The sequence below is a fragment of the Ascaphus truei genome, chromosome 3 (genome assembly GCF_040206685.1).
Source record: "Ascaphus truei isolate aAscTru1 chromosome 3, aAscTru1.hap1, whole genome shotgun sequence".
Taxonomy (NCBI): domain Eukaryota; kingdom Metazoa; phylum Chordata; class Amphibia; order Anura; family Ascaphidae; genus Ascaphus; species Ascaphus truei.
Genome location: NC_134485.1, coordinates 142,142,134 through 142,154,428, shown reverse-complemented (window position 1 = coordinate 142,154,428; position 12,295 = coordinate 142,142,134). Strand labels below are relative to the sequence as shown.

The 12,295-nt window shown below is 44.7% G+C and overlaps 1 protein-coding gene across 1 annotated transcript in view; it reads left to right on the top strand.

The window, feature by feature from the left end:
• NXN (nucleoredoxin) overlaps positions 1-12,295 on the top strand; it is a 181,402-nt gene that overhangs the window by 149,750 nt on the left and 19,357 nt on the right. The window contains exon 6 of the mRNA XM_075589592.1: positions 8,288-8,467. Coding sequence (XP_075445707.1) covers positions 8,288-8,467 — 180 coding nt within the window. The remainder of the gene's footprint in view (positions 1-8,287; positions 8,468-12,295) is intronic.

The following is a 12,295-nucleotide window of genomic DNA, read 5'->3' as shown; positions in this document are numbered from 1 at the left end:
TTGGTTGCATCTTTTGATCAAAACATGATTCAGCCTGCTAACCTCGTCAGGTAGACTACTTTCTGCAGGTACCTACACTCAGGGTTGCCATATTCGACTGAAGGACAACCCGGATATTTATTTATTTTAAATATAGCACTTGCCTCTGGCTTCCTCCCGGCATCTTCCCCCTGCATCTCTCTTCAATATGGCTGTGCGGTGTAAAAGGATGCGTTGCCATGACAACGGGACACTACGTGCCGTCAAGTTGCCATGACATGGCACCGCATGTCGTCACATAGCGTCTCGTCATGGCAACAGGAGTCACGTGATGCTGTTACGTCACGTGGTGTTCCCATTGAGATGGCACGCAACGCAATTTGATGCCGCGCAGCCATATTGCCAGTAGTTGCAGGGGGAGATGACGGGAGACGTTGCCGCTGCCCGCCCAGGGTTGCCACCACCTGGAATTTTACTAGGTAAACCTGTAGCCCGGGGATACGTGGCCAAAACCCGTAGTCTCCGGGTGAAACCCTGCCTACACTGAATATATGTAATTTCTTATTGTCCTTTAGACTAAACTTTGTGAAATATATATGAAAGTACCATTTAGGGTTTAAATAAATGAAGCATATGCTTTTGTGATTTAGTTCAATTAAAAGCTGGCCAAAGCCAATATCACAGTTACCTTATTATAATGGTGAACTGTGGGTGCACATATACCCTAGTGTGAAATATTAAAACTTATACAAAGCTCTTCTTTCTGTCACCCATAGACACTCACCAGCTCTTCAGTGGAGGGTGATGTGTAGGCTGACAATGAGGTTTCTTATACCTGTATGCCAATTGGAGAATTGGTAGGAGCTCTGTCCTGAAAGGAGAAGCATCACTGACCAGGAAGTAAAAGTACCTAGTTTGAATCTCTGTTAAAAGACTTTATCTCCCCTGTGCTTTGCTCTTTTGGCAGGTTCTGCCTCGGTAAGCGCAATATAAAGAATGTGTCTATAATGTGTTGTTAGCATTATTATTTTATGGCTGTTCTGAATGATGAAATAAATGGCAGCAATACTTTTAGAATTCGCTAGTCCTACAAATGGTATTTACTGACCCTAAAAAAAAAATGGTTAAAAAACACTGATTTTAAACTTGTGTTTATTATTTTTTGTTTATTTTATTTTGCCACAAATAGGAGTAAATGAATCAGAGGGCCAGGTATATCGTCTAACAGGTCTCTGGGCATCCACATCAAGTTTACCATTGCTATAATAATGCAGTGCTCTTTCCGCATGCTGCCTTTGTGAGTTGCTGGCTCTTGTGGAAAGTTGATTATAGCTCCTATGTGTTTTTTTGTTTGTTTTTTAATTTCAACAGCGGATAACTTACCAACAGCAGTCATCAGTGACTGTGGACATAAAGGAAGAAGGAGGATAATTAACTGAAAGTAGCCAAACACCAACTAAAACATATTTTTTACTTCATTATTGAGGCAGCTCGGAGGTATTTAGGCCTTTGGTTTCGTCTTAATAACATTTCAGTGCTAGAGGTATCTAACATTGCAGGGAAAGAAAGACGGCCTCTCCTTTGTTATAAAGTACGCAATTCAACTGGTGGCCCTGGGCCAAATCCAGCCTCTGTACGGTCTTGGAGTGGCCCATTGACTTTTTGCACCTGCTAATTTTATAATAGTTGCAGCTAAATGCATTTTTTTTAAGCTGTACACTATGGTCATGTGCAGGTGTTATAAATGCTTGCACAATTTCGGAGTATAATATTTGTTTTAATGTATCTAAAATTACATTACATTACAATACTACAATACTCTTGTGGACATTTTACACCTAACTTTTTAGGAATTTATGTAGATCTTTATTTTTATAGCGGCATCCATGTACATAACGCTTTAAAGCAGGAATAAATGTGACAATAGGAATAAGCACTTCAACATAAAAGTTAGGAAAACAAGTCCCTTGATAAAGGAACAGGCTTAATAAAGCCAAGATATAATTTTCACCCAAATTGGTCTCCATTATATATACCTCTGCACATATCTCTTACAGAACCCAATAATTATAGGGGAATTCTGTGGAACCCCAACCATCTCTAATAGCGCATCTGTGATCAAATGCATTGTAAGGAAGCCCAACCCTCTCTAATACCAAGTTTGAGATCAGATTCATTGTAAATTCTTCTGTAATAGGTACAATTTTCAAATGACCTGAAAATTGTCAGGAACCCATTAGGATGCCCGGCGAACCCAACGATTCCTAAGAACCCCTGCTGAAAAACACTTGATTAGACTGATACAACCCCAATATACAACCTTCACTCTTTGAAGTGATTCTGAATATGTTTTAATGACTGGAAATAATAAATGCTAATTTTGGGGGGGGAAATTGTACTTTTTGTTTGAAGGCATTTTAGAAACTAATACAGGCATACCCCGTTTTACGTACACTCACAAGTACATACATTTTTTTTTAATTGCACCTTACCCCCTGTGTACGTACACATGCTTCGCGAGTACGGACACCAGGGGGCAGCGTGCGCATGCTGCGGCGGTGTGCCCTCTCTTCCTCTCCCCGGCGCTTCCTTTACCCGGCTCCCATAGCTCTTCAGTTCCCCAGCTTCCCCCTGGCTCTTCCTTTCCCTGGCTCATCCAATGACTGGCTCTTACGAACACCCCCCACCTCCCCTGGCTCTTCAGATCACCCCCCTGGCTCTTCCGATCACCCCCCCACCCCTTCCGATCAATCCCCCACCCCCCCTGGTCCTTCCGATCACTCCCCCCACCCCCCTGTCTATTCCGATCACCCCCCCACCCCCCCTGGCTCTTCCGATCATCCCCCCACCCCCCCCCCCCGGCTCTTCCGATCACCCCCCACCCCCCCTGGCTCTTCCGATCACCCCCCCACCCAGCCTGGCTCTTCCGATCACCCCCCCCCCCCCGAGCCCGTTCAGAGCCTCCGCTTACTGCCATGCTTCTGCCGCCTGCAACCTGCACGCTGCTTCAGGTAGGGGAAGAAAGGGAGGAGGGACATGGGGGGGTTGATGTGAGGGACATGCAGGGAGGGGGGTGATGTGAGGGACATGCAGGGGGGGATGATGTGAGGGACATGCAGGGGGGTGATGTGAGGGACATGCAGGGGGGGTGATGTGAGGGACATGCAGGGGGGGTGATGTGAGGGGCATGCAGGGGTGGGGATGATGTGAGGGACATGCAGGGGGGGTGATGATGTGAGGGACATGCAGGGGGGGGATGATGTGAGGGACATGCAGGGGTGGGGATGATGTGAGGGACATGCAGGGGTGGGGATGATGTGAGGGGCATGCTGGGGTGGGGATGATGTGAGGGACATGCAGGGGGGGTGATGATGTGAGGGACATGCAGGGGGGGGAGGATGTGAGGGACATGCAGGGGGGGATGATGTGAGGGACATGCAGGGGGGGGATGATGTGAGGGACATGCAGGGGGGGTGATGATGTGAGGGACATGCAGGGGGGGGTATGATGTGAGGGACATGCAGGGGGGGGGATGATGTGAGGGACATGCAGGGGGGGGGATGATGTGAGGGACATGCACGGGGGGGATGATGTGAGGGACATGCACGGGGGGGTGATGTGAGGGACATGCAGGGGGGGATGATGTGAGGGACATGCAGGGGGGGATGATGTGAGGGACATGCAGGGGGGGTTGATGTGAGGGACATGCAGGGGGGGTGATGTGAGGGACATGCAGTGGGGGTGATATATGAGAGACGCAGGGTGGTGATATGAGGGGTGTTGGAGGAGATGTGATGATTTTACCCGTGCGGCCCGATTTTTGTATGGGGGCGGGGGGGGGGGATCTTTTAAAAATGTATTGAGGCGGTGGGGCTCTTTTAAAATGTATTAAGGCGGTGTTTTTTAAAAAAAAAATGTATTGAGGCGGTGGGGGTCTTTTTAAAATGTATTGGCGGGAGCGGGTATTTTTATTATGTATTGCGGGGTGGGGTTACATGTATTTAGAGGGGTGGGGGGTTTTGGTATGTATTTTGTGGGGGGGATTGAGTGAGTGGGGTAATTGACATAATTTTTACATAATTTTCCGTTCATCCATTTTGCATCTGCCAGCACTAGTAAGAAAAAAATCAGCTGACATTAAAGATTTTCTTTCTATAAAGCTTACTATATTTATTTTGGTTACAAATGCATTATTTACATCAGTTATGCACGTATATGACGATTGCAGTATAGTACATGCATCGTAAAGTGGAAAAAAAGTAGTGCTTCACTTTAAGTACATTTTCACTTTACATACATGCTCCGGTCCCATTGCGTATGTTAAAGCGGGGTATGCCTGTATATGATTTATGCTGCAGTAGGCTGTGTTTGTGCGAATATAGTATATAAAAAATCTACTTTGAATAACCTAAATCTTGGCCAGATAAAATAGTGGTCGGCGCCTCTTCTTAATGTAGTTATGCACAAGCAAAATGAGGCTGCAAATGTAATTTCCTTCACAGAGAGCTAGTGGAAGGAGTCATGTGGCAAGCTGGTACAGTATGTTAGGGAGCCTTCCAATGTTTTGCTGATTGCAAAACACCAATACTAATGTTAATTCTTTCTATTATAATGCTAAAGTGGAGGTGTAACTGCTCAAGGATATCATTCTAAACTGCTGCATGCACAGGTGCTACATTTAGGGTATAAGGCAATCATGAAATCAAAACAGAAAAGCATACATTTTTACAGGGGTATTCTTCTCTGTCCTTTGATTTCACTATTCTAATGCTAGCAGAAACTGAATATCAATAATATAAATTAAATTATGGCATTCAATTATAGATGAAAAGTATAATATTTTCCCTTTTGCTAGTAGTTACCCGAATTGCTGTCAAATGGCACAGAAGGGTTGTTTTTTTTTTTTTTTGGATAAGTGGTTAATCGCATAATAATATTCTCAGGAAAGGATATTAGCTGTCAAGTAAAACCCCAATTGGTGAAATGTATTTAACTCGGCCATGTCATGAATCACCTGGATTTTCTTTTTAGGTAGGAAATAGAAAAATAACTTTTCAGCATTATGAGGAAGTCTCCCACACACTTGGAGAGATGGGATGATCAGTTATGGCTCTGCATCACATTAGAGGCTCATCTGTTTTTGGAGGCTATTAGAAGTAGCGGTGGATGTTACCAGTGACCGTTTTTAGGGAGTATCCATTCGCTAAAAAGTGTAAACATTTAATAGTAAGCAGTGATGGTACGCAGTCCTACTCGCGCAGTATTACTTGATATTGAAGCGTGTTCCTTTTCAGGAGGTACAGTGTCTTGCCTAGGTAACTGCCCCACTAATACAGCATATTGTATGTTAAATTCACCTTCTATAACCGTTTAGTGTCCCTTTGAACAACTGAAAAACAGAGGTCTTTAAAATTCGTGAACTTGCCCAGAATGTATTGTGCGTGCACTACAATGGTCACCACAATCCCCAGACGTGTATTTAAAATGTACGCACAGAGTTTATATTTGGGAAGTATATTGTACGGGGATTTGAAGGTTCATAGACTGGGAAGGGAAGGTCAGGCTACAGCAGCCTTGTCGCTCCTATGTGCTCAGGAAGTCCTGAAACGCTTGATCAAAAATTTGTCGGTGTGTGTTTACAGTATTTCAACTGTATATGTTGGTTCATGTGTTTACATTCAGAGTAAGCTTTTCCCGTCACTTTTGCGCACCATGTATGAAAAAAAAATGAGACGCAAACTTTTTGTAAAAATTAACATTTTTTTCTTTAATCAGCAACGCCACCTAGTAGCACAAGTCTGGCAAACTCAGAGTAATATTTTTTATTTAAATAATTTCATACTGTTTTTGACGTAGTATTTCAAGTTCCATAACTCTCTCTCCACTGCCCCTAAAATGGCTGTGCTTCTAAGTACAGTTATTTTGTTTGTTGAACTTATTACATGTCCCTGTGTTTTAATATCTGCATATGTTCTTAGTACCGTGTAACTGAAAACACACAACACATTAAACCATAAAAATATTCTACTACTTATAAAGTTTTAAAAGAAACCCGCTAGAACCTCCAGATTACTACAGCTGCAGAGCTGCGCTGCCATCCCGAATATCCTCTGCCCTAATGATTATGCATTAAGCATTACAGGTATTCATGGGTAACACTTCATAGACCTGGCAAATACTGTTGTGCATTAGAAATCCAGCCCCCCCCCCCCCCTTTAATATCTATGTAACAAAGAAAAATAATGGGCTAAAGGAGTAATTTAGTGGTAAGAACACTGCCATTGAAGCGGATGAACCTGATTCAAATAACAGTCAGTGTTTGCTCTCCTTGTAACCTTGGGCAAGTCACTTAAAGCTGCAGTTCAAGCTGCTGTTTAAAAAAAAAAAAAATATATATATATATATATATTTATTTTTTCCCCATTCAATATGTGCATCAATACAATCTGCACACTGACAAGTGATTAGCTAAGCTGCAGATCGATCCGATCTCCTGTAATCGATCATTTGCTCTAGGTTATTTAATTCGGTTCATGCACAGTATTCTGGGCAATGTAGTCCTGGAATATGATTGACTGGGCAGTTACTAGATACATTTGGTGCACTGCTAAGAGAGAGGACGGGGCTCAAAAGCCAGAGCCTACCAGAATGGAAAGAGGCTGTCACTTTGGAAATGCTTCCTACATTATACATTAGAAACATTTTTTTTTTTTTTATGCTACAAGTTTTTTCTCATAGTACAGAACTGATTTATTTAAAAAAAAAAACAACACATGTAGGATATTGCTTGAACTGCTGCTTTAATATTCCCGTGCCTGAAGCAGCAACATTATATTGTAAGCTCTTTGGGCCTACACATTTTTGCATAAGTCAGTGTTGTAGAAGAAAAGAGATTATTTTGAATACCTATTGTACAGTATATTCAAGGTTATTTCCAGCTACAGCTAGATATCCATTTTTCTAGATCAGTGATTTTCCAACGCGGCTCCGTGAGCACCCCTGAGGGGTTCTGTGGCTGCCGGGGGGGGGAGAGCTGGGACAACTCTGCCAGCTGTCCCAGGCTCGGCAGCACCCCACATAGCAGTGACCCGGCAACAGCAGCCGCCCGGTCACTGCTATCTTTCCTTTCCCCGTTTCTGCATCAACTTCGGGCTCACAGGAGGATGAGAGGAAGCATCAGCGCGAGATACAGTCTCCCCTAAAGAGACTGTGTGTGTGTGTGGTGGTGGGGGGCAGGGGGAGAGAGTGTGTGTCTGTGTGGGGGAGTGAGAGAGGAAGTGTGCGTGGGGGGGGGAGTGTGCGTGGGGGGGGGAAGTGTGTGTGTGTGTGTGGGGGGGAAGTGTGTGTGTGTATGGGGGGTAAGTGTGTGTGTGTGGGGGGTAAGTGTGTGTGTGTGGGGGGGAAGTGTGTGTGAGGGGGGGGAAGTGTGTGTGTGTGTGTGTGTGTGGGGGGGGGGAGTATGTGTGTGTGGGGAGGAGTGTGTGTGTGTGTGTCTGTGTGTGTGGGGGGGGGGGGTGTTGTGTGTCGGGGGGGAAGTGTGTGTGTGGGGGGAAGTGTGTGTGTGTGGGGGGGAAGTGTGTGTGGGGAGGGGAAGTGTGTGTGGGGGGGGGGAACTGTGTGTGTGTGGGGGGGGAAGTGTGTATGTTGGGGGGGGGGGTGTGTGTGAGGGCATGTGTGTGAGTGTGTCAAGGTGGGTGTGAGTGTGTGTATATAGAAGAGAAAGGGGGAGAAGGAGAGTAAGGGGGAGTTTGAGGGGTGGGGGGGCAGTGTTGGGGTTCCCCAGAATTTTGCTAGCTAATTCTGGGGTTCCCTAACTAAAAAAAGGTTTAAAACCACTGCTCTAGATGATGGGTTGTGCTAAACTCTGAATTGGCCAGAATTCAATTAAGCAGCTCGACCACATAAGCATGTTGATATGGTATTTGCATTTCCACATATTATATGGGGTACAACAGACATGTTACTAAACAACAATGCAAGTTCAGAGCTCGTCCCCTGAAAGTTTCTACAACTGTCTGCAGTTACAGTTCTTGCTCTTGTAATCATATAGACATTGAATTCAGTGTCATGATTGTTTTTAAAGGTATGGGACAATGCTGCACAAGCAACATATCTGCTTCTGTTTTTGTAGAATAAATATAAAAATTATGTACAGTATACTAAACGTTATTAACTAAAGGTTGTTTCCTTGTTCAAATTATCCTCTTCTCTGTTCAATGACCAGCATAAAAATGCAGCAACTGAGCTACAGTACTATAATGCTACTACCTGGCATAACTCCTTTCTTCACCCTCTGTTTCTCATGCAGGTATTCCAAACCTCATCATATTGGATCCCAAAGGAGAGGTTATCACACGGCAAGGTAGAGTGGAAGTCTTGCATGATGTGGACTGCAAAGAGTTCCCTTGGCACCCCAAACCTGTTGTGGAGCTGACTGACCTGAATGCAGTGCAGCTGAACGAGGGTCCCTGCCTTGTTCTCTTTGTAGGTACGAGAAGAGCGCTTATGTGCCATGATTCATACTGTGAATTGTGAGGCAATTGAAATTTCTTGTGGGGGGCGTAGGGCTATGTGAGTTTCTTGGAGTACAAATTGAAGTGGTCTTGGTCCTGTCTTGGGGCATATACAGGGTACAGTTATAAGATATAAGTCGTTCATGCTATGCAGGATATTGCATTGAATGGGGTGAGCGGAACTATACCTGCTAATCTTGCCGTAGGGAAGCAGGAGTCCGATTCTGGTCGTAGAGCCAAGCCTGGAATGCACTTTGTGTGTGTATATATATATATGTATATATGTCTGTGTGTCCGTGTGTGTCTGGAAATAATTGGACACTGATACAAGTTTTGGTTTTTCGGCTGTGTACCAAAATAAATTCAAGTTACAGTTAAATAATGAATATGGGCTTAAAGTGCAGTCTATCCGCTTTAATTTGATGGTATTCACATCCACGTTGGAGGAAGGGTTTAGGAATTCCATCTCTTTACTATGAAGCCCCCTCTTTTTCAAGGGACCAAAAGTAATTGGACAATTGACTCAAAAGCTGTTTCATGGAAAGGTGTGGGCTATTCCTTAGTTATTTCATTATCAATTAAGCAGGTAAAAGGTCTGGAGTTGATTCCAGATGTGGCATTCGCATTTGGAAGCTGTTGCTGTGAACCCACAACATGCGGTCAAAGTGAAACAGTGAAACAGGGCATCCTTAGGCTGCAAAAAAAAAATTCCATCAGAGAGATAGCAGGAACATTAGGAGTGGCCAAATCAATAGTTTGGTACATTCTGAGAAAAAAAGAACTCACTGGTGAGCTCTGCAACACAAAAAGGGCTGGACGTCCACGGAAGACAATAGTGGTGGATGATCGTAGGATCCTTTCCATGGTAAAGAAAAACCCCTTAACATCTAGCCACGTGAAGAACACTATCCAGGAGGTAGGCAATATCATTATCCAAGTCTACCATAAAGATAAGACTTCACGAGAGCAAATACAGAGGGTTCACCACAAGGTGGAAACCATTCATAATCCTCAAGAATAGAAAGGCCAGGCTAGACTTTGCCAAACAATATCTAAAAAAGCCAGCCCAGTTCTGGAACAGTATTCTTTGGACAGATGAAACTAAGATCAACCTGTACTAGAATGATGGGAAGAAAAAAGTATGGAGAAGACATGGAACGGCTCATGATCCGACGCATACCACATCATCTGTAAAACACGGTGGAGGCAGTGTGATGGCATGGGCATGCATGGCTTACAATGGCACTGGGTCTCTAGTGTTTATTGATGATTGATTTATTGGTGGCAGAAGACAGAAACAGTCGGATGAATTCTGAAGTGTATAGGGATATATTGTCTGCTCAGATTCAGCTGAATTCAGCGAAGTTGATTGGACGGCGCTTCACTTTACAGATGGACAATGACTCAAAACATACTGCGAAAGCAATCCAGGAGTTTTTTAAGGCAAAGAAGTGCAATATTCTGCAATGGCCGAGTCAATCACCTGATCTCACCCGGATCGAGCATGCATTTCACTTGCTGAAGACAAAACTTAAGGCAGAAAGACCCACGAACAAACAACAACTGAAGACAGCTGCAGTAAAGGCCTGGCAAAGCATCACAAAGGAGGAAACCCAGCGTTTGGTGATGTCCATGCGTTCCAGACTTCAAGCAGTCATTGCCTGCAAAGGATTCTCAACAATGTATTAAAAATGAACATTTTATTTATGATTGTGTTAATTTGTCCAATTACATTTGAGCCCTTAAAATAAGGGGACTGTGTATGAAAATGGTTGCAATTCCTAAACGTTTCATACGATATTTTTGTTCAACCCCTTGAATTAAAGCTGAAAGTGTGCACTTCTATTGCATCTTGGTTGTTTCATTTCAAATCCATTGTGGTGGCGTACAGAGCCAAAATGATGAAAATGGTGTCGGTGTCCAATTATTTCCGGACCTAACTGTATATGATGTGATGAGTGTTGGGATTTGAGCTTGCTGGGAATATGTGTGTTAATTCAAATTCTAACTGGTAACAGTTGTTTGGAGGTAGGTGGCCCCCTCCTCCCATTTTGCTGTGTATGTAAGTGTGTTTATGTATATGTTCACAGTGTAGTGTTAGGACCTGCAAATTTGGTTATACCTTGACATTGGTATTGCAGGCTTGTGACGCTTTGGCCAACGGGTTTAAATAAATAACCAAGAACTTATTATTATTGAAGTATTTAACTTTATACATATTACCAAATATATTTTGTCAATTGGATGTAGCATTGGGCTCCGTCTTTTGTTGTATACATTTGCCATGCTCAGTAGCACTCCTATATGATGTGGTGGGTGTTGGAGTTTGAGATTGCTGGGTTTGTGTGTGATATACAGCTAAACCCCGTTATAACGCGGTCCTCGGGGTCCACCCCGAGACCACCGCGTTAGTAACGGGGTCGCGCTAATTTTTTTTTTTTTAAATGGCCGCCGCATCAGTGCATATTCATCCCGCGAGACAGGAGATGGGAGCGGGGATGTCCCTCTGGTCCCCGCTTCCCCCGGTCACCGCAGGACAGGAGATGGGAGCGGGGATGCCCCTCCGGTCCCCGCTTCAGGAGGAGCAGAGGGAACTGGCAGGGAACATCCACACCTCATGAGCCGCACGGCGCATGCGCATGCGCACGGCGAACGTGAGGGGTGCCTAAAGTGATCGCTGTCGGGATGTGCTACTTTGGAGACAGGTAAGCACAGTCTCCGGAAGACCGCTAACCCCCCCCCCGCCGCAGCACAGGGCCCTCGCGCAGCAGTACAGGGCCCGCCGTAGCGTAGGGTCGTCCTGCCACTCAGCCGCAGCGCAGGGCCCCGCCACCCCCCGCCCCGGGCCGTAACACCAGCCTAGAGGGGAGGGGGACACACCGGACGCTCGGACAGCCTTTCCCCTGGCTGTGAGGGGGTTAATGTTGAAGAGGCACCACAGAGGTTGGGTTACCTTGCTGTGTGTGTGTGTGAGCTGTGTGCAGTGTGTGTCAGTGTGAGCAGTGTGTGTGCAGTGTGTGTCAGTGTGAGAAGTGTGCAGTGTGTGCAGTGTGAGCAATGAGCAGTGTCTGTGCAGTGTGTGTCAGTGTGAGCAGTGTGTGTCAGTGTGAGCAATGAGCAGTGTGTGTGCAGTGAGTGTGTGCAGTGTGTGCAGTGTGTGCAGTGTGTGCAGTGTGTGCAGTGTGTGCAGTGTGTGCAGTGTGTGCAGTGTGTGCAGTGTGTGCAGTGTGCAAAAAAAAAAAATTTTAAATAATTTTTAAAAAATATTTTTTTTTTTTTTTTTTTAAACGGGAGCCACGGGAAAACCGCGTTATAACCGAATCGCGGTATAGCGAGGCGCGTTATAACGGGGTTTAGCTGTATATATATATATATATATATATATATATCTCAAATAAAAAGATCACTTGTGAGCACTTCACATGTCTTGGACAGGTCTGCAACCCAGCCTTTCACCATTATCACCTAGCATACAGTGCTTCCACTGCAGGAAGGGATTTTGGGAAATGACATGCAAATCAGCACACTGTCACCTTTTGCCTGAAATCCATTTTTACATGGAACCCATATAAGCTAATGCTCGCTGTTAACACATATATGGAACCCATATAAGCTAATGCTCGCTGTTAACACAGCTTTTAAGCACAATATGGGAATCAGATGTAAAGCCAGAGAAACAACTCAGACATGTTTCAACTGGTGGAGGTTTCTTGTCGCCTTTTTCACCCACCATAACTTAATATGTGTATGGTATATACAGCTCAACCCCATTATAGCGCGATCCGTTATAACACGGTTTGAGC